The following is a 21,340-nucleotide window of genomic DNA, read 5'->3' on the forward strand; positions in this document are numbered from 1 at the left end:
CACAAATCCTTTTGCTATGAAAGCTAACATATAATTTGCTTTCTTCACTGCCTGCTGCACCTAATACTGTTCATCTAATCTCTCTCTCTTTCTCTCTACAGCTCTGGGTTAATGAACGGTTGCCACTAGCAACCTCAACGGACCACGGGAACAACTTGCCAACTGTACAGCTACTCATTAAGAAAAACCAGGTGAGTCGAGAACACGACACGCGCCAATTCCTCGCTAGCGTGGGCGCGCTCCACGCTGGAACGAGGCTTGTCAAACAGCTGCTCCTGTACATCTGTTTCTCACTAATGTAACATAGGAAATAGGAGCAGGAGTAGAGGCCATTCGGCCCTTCGAGCCTGCACCGCCATTCAATATGATCATGGCTGATCATCCAACTCAGTATCCCATCCCTGCCTTCTCTCCATACCCTCTGATCCCTTTAGCCACAAGGGCCACATCTAACTCCCTCTTAAATATAGCCAATGAACTGTGTGGCCTCAACTACCTTCTGTGGCAGAGAATTCATCACTCTCTGTGTGTGAAAAAAAATGTTTTTCTCATCTCGGTCCTGAAAGATTTCCCCCTTATCCTTAAACTGTGTGTGTGGCCCCTTGTCCTGGACTTCCCCAACATCGGGAACAATCTTCCTGCATCTAGCCTGTCCAACCCTTTAAGAATTTTGTAAGTTTCTATAAGATCCCCCCACAATCTTCTAAATTCTAGCCAGTACAAGCCGAGTCTATCCAGTCTTTCTTCATATGTAAGTCCTGCCATCCCAGGAATCAGTCTGGTGAACCTTCTCTGTACTCCCTCTATGGCAAGAATGTCTTTCCTCAGATTAGGAGACCAAAACTGTACGCAATACTCCAGGTGTGGTCTCACCAAGACCCTGTACAACTGCAGTAGAACCTCCCTGCTCCCAGTCTTTCTTCATATAGCAAATAATACACCTTGTTCGCCTCGGGTTAAACAATAAATAGGTGCAGGAGGAGGCCATTCGGCCCTTCGAGCCAGCACCACCATTCATTGTGATCAGGGCTGATCGTCCCCAATCAATAACCCGTGCCTGCCTTCACCCCATACCCCCTGACTCCACTAGCCCCTAGAGCTCTATCTAACTCTCTCTTAAATCCATCCAGTGACTTGGCCTCCACTGCCCTCTGTGGCAGGGAATTCCACAAATTCACAACTCTCTGGGTGAAAAAGTATTTTCTCACCTCAGTCTTAAATGGCCTCCCCTTTATTCTAAGACTGTGTGTGTGTGGCCCCTGGTTCTGGACTCGCCCAACATTGGGAACATTTTTCCTGCATCTAGCTTGTCCAGTCCTTTTATAATTTTCTATGTTTCTATAAGATCAGGGAATTCCTCATCCTTCTAAACTCCAGTGAATACAAGCCCAGTCTTTTCAATCTTTCCTCATGTGACAGTCCCGCCATCCCAGGGATCAATCTCGTGAACCTACGCTGCACTGTCTCAATCACAAGGATGTCCTTCCTCAAATATCTCAAGGATATGACTCAGCGCGCCAGGCAGCATCTCTGGAGAGAAGGAATTGGTGATGTTTCGGGCCAGGACCCCGCTTCTGACACAGTGTAAACAACCATCCATTGCTCTGTGAAGCAGCCTGGCACAGAGTAATCTCACCTAAAGAAAGGATCTCGTCGCCCGTTCCTTCTCTCCAGAGATGAGGTTCCCGCCTGGCCTGCTGAGGTTATTTTGTGCCCACCTAACGTTCGAATAGGCGCGGATTAGTATGGCGCGCGCGACTCTCGTCAGCAGCGGCCTCTGCAGCCCGTCTGCGTTTTTATTATTTTCTGTCTATGTTTTTATGTAGTTTTTGTTATTTTTTGTTGGGGTGTGTGTGTGGGGGGGGTAACTTTTAAATCTCTCCCTGCACGGGAGACCCGACCTTTTCTTTGTCGGGTCTCCGTTGTCGTTGGGGCTGCAACGAGGAGCGGCCTCCAACAGGAGAAGACCGGGGACTCTGGTGCCGACGACTCACCTCACCGTCGCGGAGCTGGCCGAGTCCGGAGCGGGTGGAGCGGTGGTGGAGCGCTGCTGCTGCTGCGGCCCGACCTCCGGAGATTCGGAGGCTGCAACTGCGGGTCTGGCGGACGGCAGCACCGGGAGCCTGCGGGTCCCTGGAGGGAGACCGCTTTTCAGGGCTCCCGCAACGGCGACTTCTCCCGCCCGAGTTGCGGGGTCGAAGAGCTCCTGGAGCGGGGCCTGACATCACCGCCCCGCGCGGCTTGGAATGGCCGCGGGACTCTGCGAGCGCACGCCGGGGGCTCTAACACCAAGACCCGGTGTGCGACCTTGCATCACCCGGCGTGGCTTTAATGGCCGCGGGACAATCGCCATCGCCAGCCGGGGGCTTTGACTTTGACTCTGACATCGGGGGGGGGGGAAGAGTGCAGTGGAGAGATAAGTTTTTTTGGCCTTCCATCACAGCGATGTGATGGATGTTTATGTAAATTATGTTGTGTCTTGGGTCTATTTGTTTGTAATGTATGGCTGCAGAAACGGCATTTCGTTTGGACCTCATGGGGTCCAAATGACAATTAAATTGAATCTTGAATCTTGAACTCGGTTTCCCCGCAGACCCTGGAGAAGGAGATCCAGGGCCACCAGCCCCGGATCGACGACATCGGCGAGCGCGGGGAGACGCTAGCCGTTGCGGGCCGCGTGGACTCCGAGATTCTGCGCGCCCGTCTTGGGGACCTCCAGGAGACCTGGCGAGACCTGAAGGAGGAAACGAACCACCGCGACCGGCGCCTACAGGAGTCGCAGAAGGCCCAGCAGTTCTACTTTGACGCAGCTGAGGCCGAGGCCTGGATGGGCGAGCAGGAACTTCACATGATGTCGGAAGAGAGGGCTAAGGTACGATTCGATACGGTACTATACGATAGAACTTTATCCATCCCTAGACGGACATCGGTCTGCCAAACGGTCTTAAAAGCACAAGATGCATGAAATGTGAAATTTAAGTGACGAGTGGAATAGACAATAGACAATAGGGGCAGGAGTAGAGGCCATTCGGCCCTTCGAGCCAGCACCACCATTCAATGTGATCATGGCTGATCATCCACAATCAGTGCCCCGTTCCTGCCTTCTCCCCTGACTCCGCTATCTTTAAGAGCCCTGTCTAGCTCTCTCTTGAAAGTATCCAGAGAACCGGCCTCCACCGCCCTCTGAGGCAGAGAATTCCACAGACTCACAACTCTCTGTGAAAAAGTGTTTCACATCTCCGTTCTAAATGGCCGACCCCTTATTCTTAAACTGTGTGTGTGTGTGTGTGTGCCCCCTGGTTCTGGACTCCCCCAACATCGGGAACATGTTTCCAGCCTCTAGCGTGTCCAAAACCCTGAATAATCTTAGATGTTTCAATGAGATTCCCTCTCATCCTTCAAAATGCCAGGGTACACAAGCCCAGCCACTCCATTCTTTCAACATACGATAGTCCCGCCATCCCGGGGATTAACCTGGTGAACCTACGCTGCACTCCCTCAATAGCGGGAATGTCCTTCCTCAAATCTGGAGACCAAAACTGCACACAATACTCCAGGTGTGGTCTCACCAGGGTCATGAATAAAGTATTAGACAATAGACAATAGGTGCAACGAGTAGGCCATTCGGCCCTTCGACCCAGCACCGTGATCATGGCTGATCATCCCCAATCAGTATTCATTCATATGAGTGTTTAAGAAGGAACTGCAGATGCTGGAAAAATCGAAGATAGACTAAAATGCTGGAGGAATTCAGCGGGTGAGGCAGCATCTATGGAGCGAAGGAATGGGCGACGTTTAGGGTCGAGACCCTTCTACAGGGGGTACTGCTCCTTCAGGGGGAGATGCAGCGAGACCTGGGTGTCATGGTACACCAGTCATTGAAGGTAGGCATGCAGGTGCAGCAGGCAGTAAAGAAAGCGAATGGTATGTTGGCTTTCATAGCAAGAGGATTTGAGTATAGGAGCAGGGAGGTTCTACTGCAGTTGTACAGGGTCTTGGTGAGACCACACCTGGAGTATTGCGTACAGTTTTGGTCTCCAAATCTGAGGAAGGACATTATTGCCATAGAGGGAGTGCAGAGAAGGTTCACCAGACTGATTCCTGGGATGTCAGGACTGTCTTATGAAGAAAGACTGGATAGACTTGGTTTATACTCTCTAGAATTTAGGAGATTGAGAGGGGATCTTATAGAAACTTACAAAATTCTTAAGGGGTTGGACAGGCTAGATGCAGGAAGATTGTTCCCGATGTTGGGGAAGTCCAGGACAAGGGGTCACAGCTTAAGGATAAGGGGAAATCCTTTAAAACCGAGATGAGAAGAACTTTTTTCACACAGAGAGTGGTGAATCTCTGGACCTCTGCCGCAGAGGGTAGTTGAGGCCACACAGTTCATTGGCTATATTTAAGAGGGAGTTAGATGTGGCCCTTGTAGCTAAAGGGATCAGGGGGTATGGAGAGAAGGCAGGTACGGGATACTGAGTTGGATGATCAGCCATGATCATATTGAATGGCGAATGGTGCAGGCTCGAAGGGCCGAATGTCCTACTCCTGCACCTAATTTCTATGTTTCATAGAAACATAGAAATTAGGTGCAGGAGTAGGCCATTCGGCCCTTCGAGCCTGCACCGCCATTCAATATGATCATGGCTGATCATATTGAATCATATTTATCTGTTGCGCGTTGTGTTGCGGTGTGTTTTATCGCCGTTTAACGCCTGTTTTAACGGCATCGTCTTGTGCTAACAGGATGAGCCGAGCGCGATGGCAATGGTGAAGAAACACCAGGTGGTGGAGCAGTCTCTGGAGGACTACGCCCAGACGATCCATCAGCTGTCTAACTTGAGCAGAAACCTGTTAACCAACAGCCATCCTGAGAGGTTGGTGCCAACAATTCAATAATTTATAGGTGATAGGAGCAGAATTAGGCCATTCGGCCCATCAGGTTCCACCCAGGGATCGCCAACTGTCCGGACATCCCGTATATTTGGGCTAAATTGGTTCGTCCCGTACGGGACCGCCCTTGTCCCGTATATGACCGCTGCTTCTCGGGTCGGACCCCGCCTCACCCGTCCCGACGCCCAATGGCGCCCAATTCAGGCAACTAGTCGACAGTAGACAGTAGGTGCAGGAGTAGAGGCCATTCGGCCCTTCCGGCCAGCACCGCCATTCAATGTGATCATGGCTGATCATCCCCAATCAGTACCCCGTTCCTGCCTTCTCCCCTGACTCCGCTATCTTTAAGAGCCCTATCTAGCTCTCTCTTGAAAGTATCCAGCGAACCGGCCAAAACCGCCCTCTGAGGCAGAGAATTCCACAGACTCACAACTCTCTGGGTGAAGAAGTGTTTCCTCGTCTCAGTCCTAAATGGCCGACCGACCCCTTATTCTGAAACTGACGTGCAGATTTGTAGGTTAATTGGCTTTGGTAATCCTCATCTCCTCATAAGGCGAGGTGCTGCTGCTGCACTCCACGGGCTGCACTAATTTGGGACGGGTGAGGCGGTGTCCGACCCGAGAAGTAGCGGTCACATACCCCTTATTCTTAAACTGTGTGGCCCCTGGTTCCGGACTCCCCCTACCCCGTTCCTGCCTTCTCCCCACATCCCCTGACTCCGCTATCTTCAAGAGCCCTATCTAACGTGCAGGCCCACAGAATCAGATTCTACGATCGCATATGACAATCGACCCACACTTTTAAATCCATAGTCCTACAGACCCTTGGACTATCCTTGATCTGCTTTGCCTCGCACTAAACGTTATTCCCTTACCGTGTTCGAGAAGGAACTGCAGATGCTGGAAAGATCGAAGGTAGACAAAAATGCTGGAGGAACTCAGCGGGTGAGGCAGCATCTATGGAGCGAAGGAATGGGTGACGTTTCGGGTCGAGATCCAAACATCTATGGAGCGAAGGAATGGGTGACGTTTTGGGTTGAGACCATTTTTCGAAACTCTGAGGGTGAGGCAGCATCTATGGAGCGAAGGAATAGGTGACGTTTCGGGACGAGACCCTTCTTCGAAGGGTCTCGTCCCGAAACGTCACCTATTCCTTCGCTCCATAGATGCTGCCTCACCCGCTGAGTTCCTCCAGCATTTTTGTCACCCGTTCCTTATTGTGTATCTTCCCGCTGGCCGCTTAGCGCGCGGCAAAAAGCTTTTTTCGCCCGACGATAAACCAAAACGGCGATCGTTGTGATTTACCGCCACCCACTGCAGTGACCGGATAACACTGCGGCAGTCGCAGGTGGACAAGTTGTACGCGGGGCTGAAGGACCTGGCGGAGGAGAGGCGGGAGAAGCTGCAGGAACGCCTCCGGCTCTGCCAGCTGAAGCGGGAAGTGGACGACCTAGAGCAGTGGATCGCCGAGCGGGAGATAGTGGCGGGATCGCACGAGCTGGGCCAGGACTACGAGCACGTCACCGTAAGTCAATCGACAATAGGGTGCAGGGGTAGAGGCCGTTCGGCCCTTCCAGCCAGCACCGCCATTATAACCATATAACAATTACAGCACGGAAACAGGCCGAACAAATTTTTTTTTTTTCCCCCTTAGTCCCACCTGCCTGCACTCATACCATAACCCTCCATTCCCTTCTCATCCATATGCCTATCCAATTTATTTTTAAATGATACCAACGAACCTGCCTCCACCACTTCCACTGGAAGCTCATTCCACACCGCTACCACTCTCTGAGTAAAGAAGTTCCCCCTCATGTTACCCCTAAACTTCCGTCCCTTAATTCTGAAGTCATGTCCTCTTGTTTGAATCTTGTTTGAATCTTCCCTATTCTCACAAGGGAAAAGCTTGTCCACATCAACTCTGTAATAAGGGGTTCACTGTGATCATAGAAACATAGAAAACAGGTGCAGGAGTAGAGGCCATTCGGCCCTTCGAGCCTGCACCGCCATTCAATATGATCATGGCTGATCATCCAACTCAGTATCCTGTACCTGCCTTCTCTCCATACCCCCTGATCCCTTTCGCCACAAGGGCCACATCTAACTCCCTCTTAAATATAGCCAATGAACTGTGTGGCCTCAACTACCTTCTGTGGCAGAGAATTCCACAGATTCACCACTCTCTGTGTGGGAAAAAAAAATGATCCTAAAAGATTTCCGCCTTATCCTTAAGCTGTGACCCCTTGTTCTGGACTTCCCCAACATCGGGAACAATCTTCCTGCATCTAGCCTGTCCAACCCCTTAAGAATTTTGTAAGTTTCTATAAGATCCCCCCTCAATCTTCTAAATTCCAGCGAATACAAGCCGAGTCTCTCCAGTCTTTCTTCATATGAAAGTCCTGACATCCCAGAAATCCCAATAACCCATTCTGACTTAAGCCCTCCCTTCACCACCTCCAGTTTAAATTCCATTTGGAATATTTTGGAGGACCCAAGAAATCAAGAACCAAGAATCAGTCTGGTGAACCTTCTATGATCATGGCTGATCATCCCCAATCAGTACCCGTTCCTGCCTTCTCCCCATATCCCCTGACCCCACTATCTTTAAGAGCCCTATCTAGCTCTCTCTTGAAAGCATCCAGAGAACCGGCCTCCACCGCCCTCTGAGGCAGAGAATTCCACAGACTCACCACTCTCTGGGTGGAAAACCTCGTCTCCATTCTAAATGGCAAACCCCTTATTCATAACCTGTGTGTGGCCCCTGGTTCTGGACTCCCTCAACATCGGGAACATGTTTCCTGCCTCTAGCGGGTCCAAACCCATAAAAATCTTATATGTTTCCATAAGATTCCCTCTCATCCTAAATTCCAGAGTGTACAAGCCCACAGCCGCTCCATTCTCTCAGCATATGACAGTCCCGCCATCCCGGGAATTAACCTGGTGAACCTACGCTGGGCTCCCTCAATAGCAAGAATGTCCTTCCTCAAATTTGGAGACCAAAACTGCACACAATACTCCAGGTGTGGTCTCACTAGGCAACTGCGGAAGGACCTCTTTGCTCCTACACTAATGTTTCCTCGTCTCCGTTCTAAATGGCTTACCCCGTATTCTTAAACTGTGTGTGTGGTTCTGGACTCCCCCCTTGTTTGTGTACAACCCCCTTCGAAATAAATGCTGCCTTTGTTTGAAATGGGGGGAAATACAATGGATGCAAAGGGCATTTAATGGTGTAGTGAAATGGGGAACCGAAATGCCCGCTCTTATGTTTTTTTTAATATCTTTGGCGCAGATGCTGCGTGACAAGTTCCGCGAGTTCGCCCGCGACACGAGTAGCATCGGGCAGGAGCGCGTGGACTCTGTCAACCGCCTGGCTGACGAGCAGATCGACCTGGGCCACCCGGAGAACGCCACCATCGCCGAGTGGAAGGACGGCTTGAACGAGGCGTGGGCCGACCTGCTGGAGCTGATCGACACCCGCACGCAGATGCTGGCCGCCTCCTACGAGCTGCACAGCTTCTACCACGACGCCCGCGACACCCTGGACCGCGTGCAGGAGAAGGAGAAGCAGCTGCCCGAGGAGATGGGCCGCGACCTCAACACCGTGGAGAGGATGGACAGGATGCATACCACCTACGAGCACGACATCCAGGCTCTGAGCGCGCAGGTAAGACGCAGACCTGTGGGCGGAAATCCTGGGGGGGACGGGGGGGACACGCCACTGCTTTGAGAGGTGGGGAACAATCCCCCCACATGTTTTGTAATCCAGACTTTTATCAGCCGCTATCTAAGGGCTGAGCGGTGTTCCAGGTCCCGTCGCGGCTTAAAATCAAAATCAAAATTAAACCTCTGCGTCGAGGCGATTGAGGCTCCCGATGTCGGGCGATGAAAGGCCCCGCGAACGGGCCGATTGAAGCCCCACGATTCGGGGCGGACGAAGCTGCTGTTGCTGGAGTTCGGAGTCGGGTCACCAACCAGGTCAGCTCCCCGTGTTACCGTCCACGGGGCCACCAGGAAATGGTGCGTGTCCGTCCCCCCCATGTTTTGATAGCGATTTCCGTGCCAGAGCAGAACCCTCGTCAAGTCAAGTCAACTTTATTTGTCACATACACGTACAAGATGTGCAGTGAAATGAAATTGGCGATGCCTGCGGATTGTGCAAAAAAATACAGAGCATAATACTCACCACTCTGTGAGAAAAAGTGTCTCCTCGTCTCCGTTGCTTGTCGCGGCCGTTGAAGTCATTATCTTTTCCCGTTTGTTCACGCAGGTGAAGCAGGTGCAGGACGACGCAGCCCACCTGCGCTCGGCCTACGCGGGCGATAAGGCGGAGGACATCCAGCGACACGAGGACAACGTGGTGGAGGCCTGGAACGCCCTGCTCGCCGCCAGCAGGGGGCGCAAGCAGCTGATCTCCGACTCGGTGGAGAAGTTCCGCTTCTTCAACCTCGTGCGGGCCCTCATGCTCTGGATGGACGACGTCAACAGGCAAATGGACGCCCAGGAGAAGCCGAGGTATTAAACACGGAGAGGGGACGCGACAGACCGCTGGCGAGGCCGCCATTGTTGTAAAGGCCGCCATTGTTGTCCAGGCCGCCATTGTTGTCCAGGCCGCCATTGCCGGCGCCACCTGGTGGTCAATATAAACAAATGCTTTATCAATGATGACCCTAGTGAGACCACACCTGGAGTATTGTGTGCAGTTTTAAGGGGTTGGACAGGCTAGATGTAGGAAGATTGTTCCCGATGTTGGGGAAGTCCAGGACAAGGGGCCACAGCTTAAGGATAAAGGGGAAATCCTTTAAAACCGAGATGAGAAGAACTTTTTTCACACAGAGAGTGGTGAATCTCTGGAACTCTCTGCCACAGAGGGTAGTTGAGGCCAGTTCATTGGCTATATTTAAGAGGGAGTTAGATGTGGCCCTTGTGGCTAAAGGGATCAGGGGGTATGGAGAGAAGGCAGGTACGGGATACTGAGTTGGTTGATCAGCCATGATCATATTGAATGGCGGTGCAGGCTCGAAGGGCCGAATGGCCTCTACTCCTGCACCTAATTTCTATGTTTCTATGTTTCTATGTTTTGGTCTCCAAATTCGAGGAAGGACATTCTTGCTTTTGAGGGAGCCCAGCGTAAGTTCACCCGGTTAATTCCCGGGATGGCGGGACTGTCATATGTTGAGAGAATGGAGCGGCTGTGGGCTTGTACACTAGGTTAGAGTTTAGAAGGATGAGAGGGTATCTTATTGAAACTTATAAGATTATTAAGGGTTTGGACAGGCTAGAGGCAGGAAACATGTTCCCGATGTTGGGGGAGTCCAGAACCAGGGGCCACACACACACACACACACAGTTTAAGAATAAGGTGTCGGCCATTTAGAACGGAGACGAGGAAACACTTTTTCTCACAGAGAGTGGTGAGTCTGGAATTCTCTGCCTCGGAGGGCGGTGGAGGCCGGTTCTCTGGATGCTTTCAAGAGAGAGCTAGATAGGGCTCTTAAAGATAGTGGAGTCAGGGGAGAAGGCAGGAACGGGGTACTGATTGGGGATGATCAGCCACGATCACATTGAATGGCGGTGCTGGCTCGAAGGGCCGAATGGCCTCTACTCCTGCACCTATTGTCTATTGTATTTCCATTTTCTTCATCGTTCCCGTATATCATTGCCACCTGTACAGTGAAAAGTTTTTTTTTGTTGCCCACTATCCAGTCAGCGGGAAGCATATACACGATTACAATCGAGCCGTCCACAGTGTACAGTTGCAGGGTAAAGGCTGTAACGTTTAGGGCAAGAGTCCAATTAATGGTATGTCGTATGTCGAGTTTTAGTTCGTTTATTGTCCAGTGAAAAGCTCTTTTATTTTGTGCTATCCAGTCAGCTAAAGGACTTTTCATGATTACAATCAAACCATCTACAGTGGATAAACCGCAGAGACGATTCACCAGACTGATTCCTGGGATGTCAGGACTGTCTTATGAAGAAAGACTGGATAGACTTGGTTTATACTCTCTAGAATTTAGGAGATTGAGAGGGGATCTTATAGAAACTTACAAAATTCTTAAGGGGCCGGACAGGCTAGATGCAGGAAGATTGTTCCCGATGTTGGGGAAGTCCAGGACAAGGGGTCACAGCTTAAGGATAAGGGGGAAATCCTTTAAAACCGAGATGAGAAGAACTTTTTTCACACAGAGAGTGGTGAATCTCTGGAACTCTCTGCCACAGAGGGTAGTTGAGGCCACACAGTTCATTGGCTATATTTAAGAGGGAGTTAGATGTGGCCCTTGTGGCTAAGGGGATCAGGGGGTATGGAGAGAAGGCAGGTACGGGATACTAAGTTGGTTGATCAGCCATGATCATATTGAATGGCGGTGCAGGCTCGAAGGGCCGAATGGCCTCTACTCCTGCACCTAATTTCTATGTTTGTATAAAGGGTATAACGTTTCAGGGAAGGTAAAGTCCGAGCGGCACGGTGGCACAGCAGTAGAGTCGCTGCCTTACAGCGCTTGCAGCGCCGGAGACCCGGGTTCAATCCCGACTACGGGTGCGGTTCTGTGCAGAGTTTGTACGTTTTCTCCCCGTGACCTGCGTGGGTTTTCTCCGAGATTTTCGGTTTCCTCCCGCACTCCAAAGACGTGCACGTCTGTAGGTTAATTGGCGCGGTAAAAGTCAAAATTGTCCCTAGTGTGTGTAGGATTGTGTTAGCGTGCGGGGATCGCTGGTCGGCGCGGACTCGGTGGGCCGAAGATTCAGATTCAGATTCAATTTTAATTGTCATTGTCAGTGTACAGTACAGAGACAACGAAATGCATTTAGCATCTCCCTTGAAGAGCGACATAGCAAACGATTTGAATAAAAAAATAATAAGTGTCCGGGGGGGGGTGGTGATTGGCAGTCACCGAGGTACGTTGTTTAGTAGAGTGACAGCCGCCGGAAAGAAGCTGTTCCTTGACCTGCTGGTTCGGCAACGGAGAGACCTGTAGCGCCTCCCGGATGGTAGGAGGGTAAACAGTCCATGGTTGGGGTGAGAGCAGTCCTTGGCGATGCTGAGCGCCCTCCGCAGACAGCGCTTGCTTTGGACAGACTCAATGGAGGGGAGCGTGGAACCGGTGATGCGTTGGGCAATTTTCACCACCCTCTGCAATGCCTTCCGGTCGGAGACAGAGCAGTTGCCATACCATACTGTGATGCAGTTGGTAAGGATGCTCTCGATGGTGCAGCGGTAGAAGTTCACCAGGATCTGAGGAGACAGATGGACCTTCTTCAGTCTCCTCAGGAAGAAGAGACGCTGATGAGCCTTCTTGATCAGAGTAGAGGTATTGTGGGTCCAAGAGAGGTCATTGGAGATGTTGACTCCCAGGAACCTGAAGCTAGAAACACGTTCCACCTCCGAAGGGCCTGTTTCTGCGCTGTTTCCGCGCCGACCTGCGATCCCCGCACCCTGACGCTATCCGACACACGCACACACGTACTTACTGTATACCGATCGAGTCTGTACAAATCAAGGGTTACGGGGAGAATGCGGGGGAATGGGATTGGGAGGCAGAGATCAGCCATGATTGAATGGCGGAGTAGACTCGATGGGCCGAATGGCCTGATTTGACTCCTATAACCTATGAGCGTAGGGAACAGTGCCTCAGACTGAAGGTAGGCACAGAATGCTGGAGTAACTCAGCGGGACATAGAAACATAGAAAATAGGTGCAGGAGGTGGCCATTCAGCCCTTCGAGCCGGCTCTTCTCCAGCCTGGGACGTGTTAGCTACAATGAATCTCCGCACTATCTCCTTTCAGGGATGTCTCTTCAGCGGACCTGACCATCAAGAACCACCAGGGGATCAAGTCTGAAATAGATGCCCGGAATGACAGCTTCACTGCCAGCATTGAGATGGGAAACGCGCTCCTGGACAAGAACCACCATGCTTCAGATGAGGTAGCGTAATTGTTGGTAGAGACCACACTGCCCAACACCGGGCCAACATGCCCCCATCTACACCGGTCCCACCAGCCCGCGTTTGGCCCATGTCCCTCCAAACCTGTCGTAGAGTCACGGAGTGATACAGCGTGGAAACAGGCCCTTCGGCCCACCTTGCCCAACACCGGGCCAACATGCCCCCATCTACACCGGTCCCACCAGCCTGCGTTTGGCCCATGTCCCTCCAAACCTGTCCTATCCATGTACCTGTCTAAATGTTTCTTTAACGTCCCTGCCGCCTCCAGCAGCTCGCTCCAGTGAGAACGTTGGCATCCCTAACATAGAAACATAGACAATAGGTGCAGGAGTAGAGGCCATTCGGCCCTTCGAGCCTGCACCGCCATTCAATATAATCATGGCTGATCATCCAACTCAGTATCCCATCCCTGCCTTCTCTCCATACCCACTGATCCCTTTAGCCACAAGGGCCACATCTAACTCCCTCTTAAATATAGCCAATGAACTGTGTGGCCTCAACTACCTTCTGTGGCAGAGAATCCCACAGATTCACCACTCTCTGTGTGAAAAAGGTTTTCCTCATCTCGGTCCTAAAAGATTTCCCCCTTATCCTTAAACTGTGTGTGGCCCCTTGTTCTGGACTTCTCCAACATCGGGAACAATCTTCCTGCATCTAGCCTGTCCAACCCCTTAAGAATTTTGTAAGTTTCTATAAGATCCCCCCCTCAATCTTCAAAATTCTAGCGAGTACAAGCCGAGTCTATCCAGTCTTTCTTCATATGAAAGTCCTGACATCCCAGGAATCCGTCTGGTGAACCTTCTCTGTACTCCCTCTATGGCAAGAACGTCCTTCCTCAGATTTGGAGACCAAAACTGTACGCAATACTCCAGGTGTGGTCTCACCAAGACCCTGTACAACTGCAGTAGAACCTTCTCTGTACTCCCTCTATGGCAAGAATGTCCTTCCTCAGATTTGGAGACCAAAACTGTACGCAATACTCCAGGTGTGGTCTCACCAAGACCCTGTACAACTGCAGTCTGGAGAACCTTCTCTGTACTCCCTCTATGGCAAGAATGTCCTTCCTCAGATTTGGAGACCAAAACTGTACGCAATACTCCAGGTGTGGTCTCACCAAGACCCTGTACAACTGCAGTAGAACCTTCTCTGTACTCCCTCTATGGCAAGAATGTCCTTCATCAGATTAGGAGACCAAAACTGTACGCAATACTCCAGGTGTGGTCTCACCAAGACCCTGTACAACTGCAGTAGAACCTTCTCTGTACTCCCTCTATGGCAAGAATGTCCTTCCTCAGATTAGGAGACCAAAACTGTATGCAATACTCCAGGTGTGGTCTCACCAAGACCCTGTACAACTGCAGTAGAACCTCCCTGCTCCTAGACTCAATCCTTTTGCTATGAATGCTAACATGCCATTCGCCTTCTTCACTGCCTGCTGCACCCGCATGCATTACGGAACAGTTGGCGACCCATTCAGAACCTTAAGAAAAGCATAGACTTACAATTGTATGATTGCCCTATTTCTCGTTCATGTTAGATCTCGGAGAAGTTATCGCAACTCCAGGAAAGGAGAAAGGAAATCAATGATAAATGGAAAGATAAGGAGGATTGGTTGCAACTCGGTAAGAATTGCTGAACACAGTCTCGTTTACTTTACTCACACTCATTCCTGGGATCATTCTTGTAAAGAAACAAAGACAATAGGTGCAGGAGTAGAGGCCACTCGGCCCTTCCAGCCGGCACCGCCACTCAATGTGATCATCCCCAACCAGTACCCCGTTCCTGCCTTCTCCACATACCTCCTGACTCCGTCAGCCCTCTTGAAAACATCCAGTGAATCGGCCTCCACTGCCTTCTGTGGCAGAGAATTCCCCAGATTCACAACTCTCTGGGTGAAAATGTTTTTCCTCATCTCAGTCCTAAAGGGGCCGACCCCTTATTCTTAAACTGTGTGTGTGTGTGTGTGTGTGTGTGTGTGTGTGTGTGTGTGTGTGTGTGTGTGTGGTGTGTGTGTGTGTGTGTGTGTGTGTGTGTGTGTGTGTGTGTGTGTGTGTGTGTGTGTGTGTGTGTGTGTGTGTGTGTGTGTGTGTGTGTGTGTGTGTGTGTGTGTGTGTGTGTGTGTGTGTGTGTGTGTGTGTGTGTGTGTGTGTGTGTGTGTGTGTGTGTGTGTCCGTCCGTCCGTCCGTCCGTCCGTCCGTCCCGTCCGTCCCCCCCCCCCCCGGTTCTTGACTCCCCCCAAAACTTGACTCCCCCCAAAATCGTTCCTGCATGGCCAATCCCTTAAGAAAGTCTGAAGATGGCTTTCGGCCCGAAACGTCGCCTATTTCCCTCGCTCCACAGATGCTGCTGCACCCGCTGACTTTCTCCAGCATTTCTGTCTACCTTAACAATTTTATATGTTTCTATAAGATCATAGAAACATAGAAATTAGGTGCAGGAGTAGGCCATTCGACCCTTCGAGCCTGCACCGCCATTCAATATGATCATGAACTGATCATCCAAGAGTTTCAGTATCTGTGTGAAAAACCATGCCGGTTTTAAAGGATCTTCCTCCTTATCCTTAAGCCCCATTGTCCCCTGGAGCCAACATCGGGAGGCCGCATCTAGCCCTAAGAATCCTCTCATGCTCTGATCTCCATACCTCAGTATCCCCGTACCTGCCTTCTCTCCATACCCCCTGATCCCCTTAGCCACAAGAGCCGCATCTAACTCCCTCTTAAATATAGCCAATGAACTGTGGCCTCGACTACCCTCTGTGGCAGAGAGTTCCAGAGATTCACCACACTCTGTGTGAAAAAAGTTCTTCTCATCTCGGTTTTAAAGGATTTCCCCCTTATCCTTAAGCTGTGACCCCTTGTCCTGGACTTCCCCAACATCGGGAGCAATCTTCCTGCATCTAGCCTGTCCAACCCCTTAAGAATTCCCTCTCATCCTTCTAAATTCCAGCGAATACAAGCCCAGTCGACACGTTCTTTCATCATATGTCAGTCCCGCCATCCCGGGAATTAACCTGGTGAACCTACGCTGCATAGAAATCTCAATAGCAAGAATACATGGAGACCAAAACCATGCATCTACCTTAAGAACTTGAGATGTTTTATATGAAGTCCCTCCTGTTAAATTGTCTCTCCCCCCAGTGATGGAGGTCCTGCAGTTTGGCCGGGATGCGTCGGTGGCCGAGGCGTGGCTGGCGAGCCAGGAGCCGTACGTGCGCGCCGGTGAGGTCGGGAGCAGCGTTGACGACGCGGAGAACCTCATCAAGCGGCACGAAGGCTTCGAGAAGGCGGCGGCGGCTTGGGACGAGCGCTTCTCCGCCCTGGAGAAGCTCACCACGGTAAGCGGCAGGAGACGGCGTGGGAATCGGTCGGGACCCTTTCGAAGAGAAACATTCGCGAGGCACGTTAGACTGTGAGCGCCTTCGAGGCAATCGACAATAGACAACAGGTGCAGGAGTACCAGGTCGAGCCAGCACCGCCATTCAATGTGGTCACGGCTGATCATCCCCAATCAGTACCCTGTTCCTGCCTTCTCCCCTGACTCCGCTATCATTAAGAGCCCTATAGAAACATAGAAACATAGAAATTAGGCAGGAGTAGGCCATTCGGCCCTTCGAGCCTGCACCGCCATTCAATATGATCATGGCTGATCATCCAACTCAGTATCCCATCCCTGCCTTCTCTCCATACCCCCTGATCCCCTTAGCCACAAGGGCCACATCTAACTCCCTCTTAAATATAGCCAATGAACTGTGTGGCCTCAACTACCCTCTGTGGCAGAGAGTTCCAGAGATTCACCACTCTCTATCTGAATCTCTGGAACTCTGAGAGTGGTCATCCCCTCTCTCTTGAAAGTATCCAGCCTCCACCGCCCTCTGAGGCAGAGAATCCCACAGACTCACCACTCTCTGTGAGAAAAAGTGTTTCCTCGTCTCCGTTCTAAATGGCCGAGCCCTTATTCTTAAACTGTGTGTGTGTGTGTGGCCCCTGGTTCTGGACTCCCCCAACATCGGGAACATGTTTCCTGCCTCTAGCGTGTCCAAGCCCTTAACAATCTTATATGTTTCAATGAGATTCCCTCTCATCCTTCTAAACTCCACAGAGTGTACAAGCCCACAGCCGCTCCATTCTCTCAGCATATGACAGTCCCGCCATCCCGGGAATTAACCTGGTAAACCTACGCTGGGCTCCCTCAATAGCAAGAACGAGCCACCGAGACAAATCGCCTTGGTGGCGCAGTGAGTAGAGTTGCTGCCTCACGGCGCCAGAGACCCGGGTTTAGTTGAGTTTAGAGATACAGCGCGGAAACAGGCCCTTCAGCCCACCGGGTCCGCGCCGACCAGCGATCCCCGCACACTAACACGATCCTACACACACTAGGGACAATTTTTACTGTTGCCAACCTACAAACCTCATTGGAGTGTGGGAGGAAACCGAAGATCTCAGGGAAAACCCACGCAGGTCACGGGGAGAAAACGTGCAAACTCCGTACAGACAGCGCCCGTAGTCGGGATCGAACCCGGGGTCCCCGGCGCTGCATTCGCTGTAAGGCGGCAACTCTACCGCTGCGCCACCACGACCGCCCGTGACGAGGTTCCATCCTGACCACGGGTGCTGTCTGTGCGGAGTTTGCACGTTCTCCCCGTGACCTGTGTGGGTTTTCTCTGGGATCCCAGGTCCCCTCCCACACTCCAAAGACGTGCAGGTTTGCCGATTAATTGGCTTGGTAAAATTATACATGGCTCCTAGCGTGTGGAGGATAGTGTTGGTGTGCAGGGATCGCTGGTCGGTACCGAACCGGTGGGCCGAAGGGCCTGTTTCCGCGCTGTTTCCGAGCTCTAAACTAAGACTAAATGTCTAAGAAAGAACTGCAGGTGCTGGTTTAAATCGACAAAATGCTGGAGTAACTCAGCGGGACAGGCAGCATCTCTGGAGAGAGGGAAATCTGAGGAAGGACATTATTGCCATGGAGGGAGTGCAGAGACGGTTCACCAGACTGATTCCTGGGATGTCAGGACTGTCTTATGAAGAAAGACTGGATAGACTTGGTTTATACTCTCTAGAATTTAGAAGATTGAGAGGGGATCTTATAGAAACTTACAAAATTCTTAAGGGGTTGGACAGGCTAGATGCAGGGAGATTGTTCCCGATGTTAGGGAAGTCCAGAACAAGGGGTCACAGTTTAAGGATAAGGGGGAAATCCTTTAAAACCGAAATGAGAAGAACTTTTTTCACACAGAGAGTGGTGAATCTCTGGAACTCTCTGCCACAGAGGGTAGTTGAGGCCAGTTCATTGGCTATATTTAAGAGGGAGTTAGATGTGGCCCTTGTGGCTAAGGGGATCAGGGGGTATGGAGAGAAGGCAGGTACGGGATACTGAGTTGGATGATCAGCCATGATCATATTGAATGGCGGTGCAGGCTCGAAGGGCCGAATGGCCTACTCCTGCACCTAATTTCTTTCTATGTTTCTATGAATAGGCGACGTTTCGGGTCGAGAATGATGTGAATCTGAAGAAGGGTCTCGACCCGAAATGTCGCCCATTCCTTCTCTCCAGAGATGCTGCCCGTCCCGCTGAGTTACTCTAAATGTATGTCGGGTTGTATAAATTGTCCGTAGTGTGTGTCGGATAGTGCGGGGATCTGGACAGGGCGGACTCGGTGGGCCTGTTTCCACACTAAAGTCTAAAGCCAAGAGATCTCGGGAGCTGTGCTGTTTTAGAAGTATCGTTGGCATCTTAACAACCCATCGTGTGTTACAGCTGGAACAGCAAGAGATTCAACGTAAACGGGAGGAGGAGGAGAGGAAGGCGATCCCGCCATCGCCGCCCACGCCCCGCGTCTCCGTGACGACGGAAGACGGCCTGGAATCCGCCAGCCCGTCGGGGCAGAACCAAGTGACACGGTAAACGGCACTCAGCGCGGTCTCGGAGCGTGGAGTTGCTGCCTTACAGCGCTAAACCGCACCGGATACCCGGCTACACGCTGGCCTTTATAAATCAGAGCATTGAGTATAGAAGTTGGGATGTAATGTTAAAATTGTACAAGGCATTGGTGAGGCCAATTTTGAAGTATGGTGTACAATTTTGGGTCGCCTAATTATAGGAAGGATGTCAACAAAATAGAGAGAGTACAGAGGAGATTTACTAGAATGTTGCCTGGGTTTCAGCAACTAAGTTACAGAGAAAGGTTGAACAAGTTAGGGCTTTATTCTTTGGAGCGCAGAAGGTTAAGGGGGGACTTGATAGAGGTTTTTAAAATGATGAGAGGGATAGACAGAGTTGACGTGGAAAAGCTTTTCCCACTGAGAGTAGGGAAGATTCAAACAAGGGGACATGACATGAGAATTAAGGGACTGAAGTTTAGGGGTAACATGAGGGGGAACTTCTTTACTCAGAGAGTGGTAGCTGTGTGGAATGAGCTTCCAGTGAATGTGGTGGAGGCAGGTTCGTTTTTATCATTTAAAAATAAATTGGATAGTTATATGGATGGGAAGGGAATGGAGGGTTATGGTCTGAGCGCAGGTGTATGGGACTAGGGGAGATTATGTGTTCGGCACGGACTAGAAGGGTCGAGATGGCCTGTTTCTGTGCTGTAATTGTTATATGGTTATATGGTTACACGCTCGCTCGCTCTCCCCGTGTTTTCCCCGAGATCTTCGGTTTTCTATCCCACACTCTCCAAGCTTCAGACGGGCGGCATCTCTGGAGAGAAGGAATGGGCGCCGTTTCGGGTCTTCAGACTGATGTGAGTCTCTCCAGAGATGCTGCCTGACCCGCTGAGTTACTCCAGCACTTTGTGTCTTATCTTCAATTTCAAGCAGCATCTGCAGTTCCTTCCTCCAGGTTTGCAGGTTAATTGGCTTTGGGGGGAATGTAAAATTGTCCCTAGTGTGTGTGTAGGATAGTCTTAGTGTGCGGGGATCATTGGTCAGCGCAGACTCGGTGGGCCGAATGGCCTGTTTCCGCGCTGTATCTCTAAACTAAACTAAACTAATCTACAGGGGTGGTTTCCCATCGAATGAAGAGCAATAGACAATAGGTGCAGGAGTGGAGGCCATTCGGCCCTTCGAACCAGCATCGCCATTCAATGTGATCATGGCTGATCATCCCCAATCAGTACCCCGTTCCTGCCTTCTCCCCATATCCCCTGACTCCGCTATCTTTAAGAGCCCTATCTAGCTCTCTCTTGAAAGTATCCAGAGAACCGGCCTCCCTCTGGGGTGGAGAATTCCACAGCAAAGGGACATCTATGTGTAGGAAGGAACTGCAGATGTTGGTTTACACTGAAGATAGACACGAGATGTTGGAGTAACTCAGCGGGACGGGCAGGCAACATCTCTGGGGAGAAGGGACGGGTGGCGTTTCGGGTCGAGACCCCTCCCCAGACTGAGAGTCGGGGGAGAGAGAGAGACATGGAAGGGTAAGGTGTGAAAACGAGAGATCAAAGGCGACAAGGTTGGAGGAAAATATGGAGTGGCTGCGTTGGGTGTTGTTAGTGTGCGGGGATCGCTGGTCGGTGCGGACCCAGGTGGGCCGAAGGGCCTGTTTCCGCGCTGTATCTCTAAACTAAACTAGTGTGTGAATGGGACATCGTTGGTCGGTGTAGACCCGAAGGGCCTGTTTCCGCGCTGTATCTCTAAACTAAACCAATTTAATTTTAGTGCTTAGAAAAACTTAAAAGTAACTAAATTGACTTTTCAATGAATCTGTGACACAAATGGTGGTTACTTTTGTGGAAAATGCCAGATCTTGTTTGATAGAATCATAGAAACATAGAAATTAGGTGCAGGAGTAGAGGCCATTCGGCCCTTCGAGCCTGCACCGCCATTCAATATGATCATGGCTGATCATCCAACTCAGTATCCCGTACCTGCCTTCTCTCCATACACCCTGATCCCCTTAGCCACAAGGGCCACATCTAACTCCCTCTTAAATATAGCCAATGAACTGTGTGGCCTCAACTACCCTCTGTGGCAGAGAGTTCCAGAGATTCACCACTCTGTGTGAAAAAAGTTCTCCTCATCTCGGTTTTAAAGGATTTCCCCCTTATCCTTAAGCTGTGACCCCTTGTCCTGGACTTCCCCAACATCGGGAGCAATCTTCCTGCATCTAGCCTGTCCCAACCCCTTAAGAATTTTGTAAGTTTCTATAAGATCCCCTCTCAATCTTCTAAATTCTAGAGAGTATAAACCAAGTCTATCCAGTCTTTCTCTTGATAGGTGAGCTCTCTGCTCTGCTTCTCGTGGTTCAGTTGCCATTGAGTGTTTCTTTGTTGCTTACAGAGATGGCGACTTGGTCAATCACCTGGAGGTCATCGCTCAAAACGGAGTCCACCCAGACCAAGAGTCACAGCTGGTAAGTCCCAGTGCATGGTTTGCCCGGTTGGTCCTTGGCAACAGACGGCAAGGAGTGCGTTTAAGAAAGAACTGCAGTTGCTGGAAAAATCGAAGGTTTTTCAAAAGAAAAATGCTGGAGAAACTCAGCGGGTGAGGCAGCATATATGGAGCGAA

At 50.9% G+C, this 21,340-nt stretch overlaps 1 protein-coding gene across 3 annotated transcripts in view; it reads left to right on the top strand.

Moving 5' to 3' along the window:
• LOC129714977 (spectrin beta chain, non-erythrocytic 1-like) overlaps window positions 1-21,340 on the top strand; it is a 194,598-nt gene that overhangs the window by 159,778 nt on the left and 13,480 nt on the right. For all 3 annotated transcript variants that reach the window (XM_055664781.1, XM_055664780.1, XM_055664782.1), the window contains 11 exons: window positions 102-191; window positions 2,594-2,872; window positions 4,747-4,877; window positions 6,213-6,417; window positions 8,182-8,556; window positions 9,160-9,404; window positions 12,676-12,814; window positions 14,371-14,455; window positions 15,971-16,167; window positions 18,591-18,733; window positions 21,113-21,185. In XM_055664781.1, coding sequence (XP_055520756.1) covers window positions 102-191; window positions 2,594-2,872; window positions 4,747-4,877; window positions 6,213-6,417; window positions 8,182-8,556; window positions 9,160-9,404; window positions 12,676-12,814; window positions 14,371-14,455; window positions 15,971-16,167; window positions 18,591-18,733; window positions 21,113-21,185 — 1,962 coding nt within the window. The remainder of the gene's footprint in view (window positions 1-101; window positions 192-2,593; window positions 2,873-4,746; window positions 4,878-6,212; window positions 6,418-8,181; window positions 8,557-9,159; window positions 9,405-12,675; window positions 12,815-14,370; window positions 14,456-15,970; window positions 16,168-18,590; window positions 18,734-21,112; window positions 21,186-21,340) is intronic.

Source organism: Leucoraja erinacea, chromosome 44, assembly GCF_028641065.1.
Source record: "Leucoraja erinacea ecotype New England chromosome 44, Leri_hhj_1, whole genome shotgun sequence".
NCBI lineage: Eukaryota > Metazoa > Chordata > Chondrichthyes > Rajiformes > Rajidae > Leucoraja > Leucoraja erinaceus.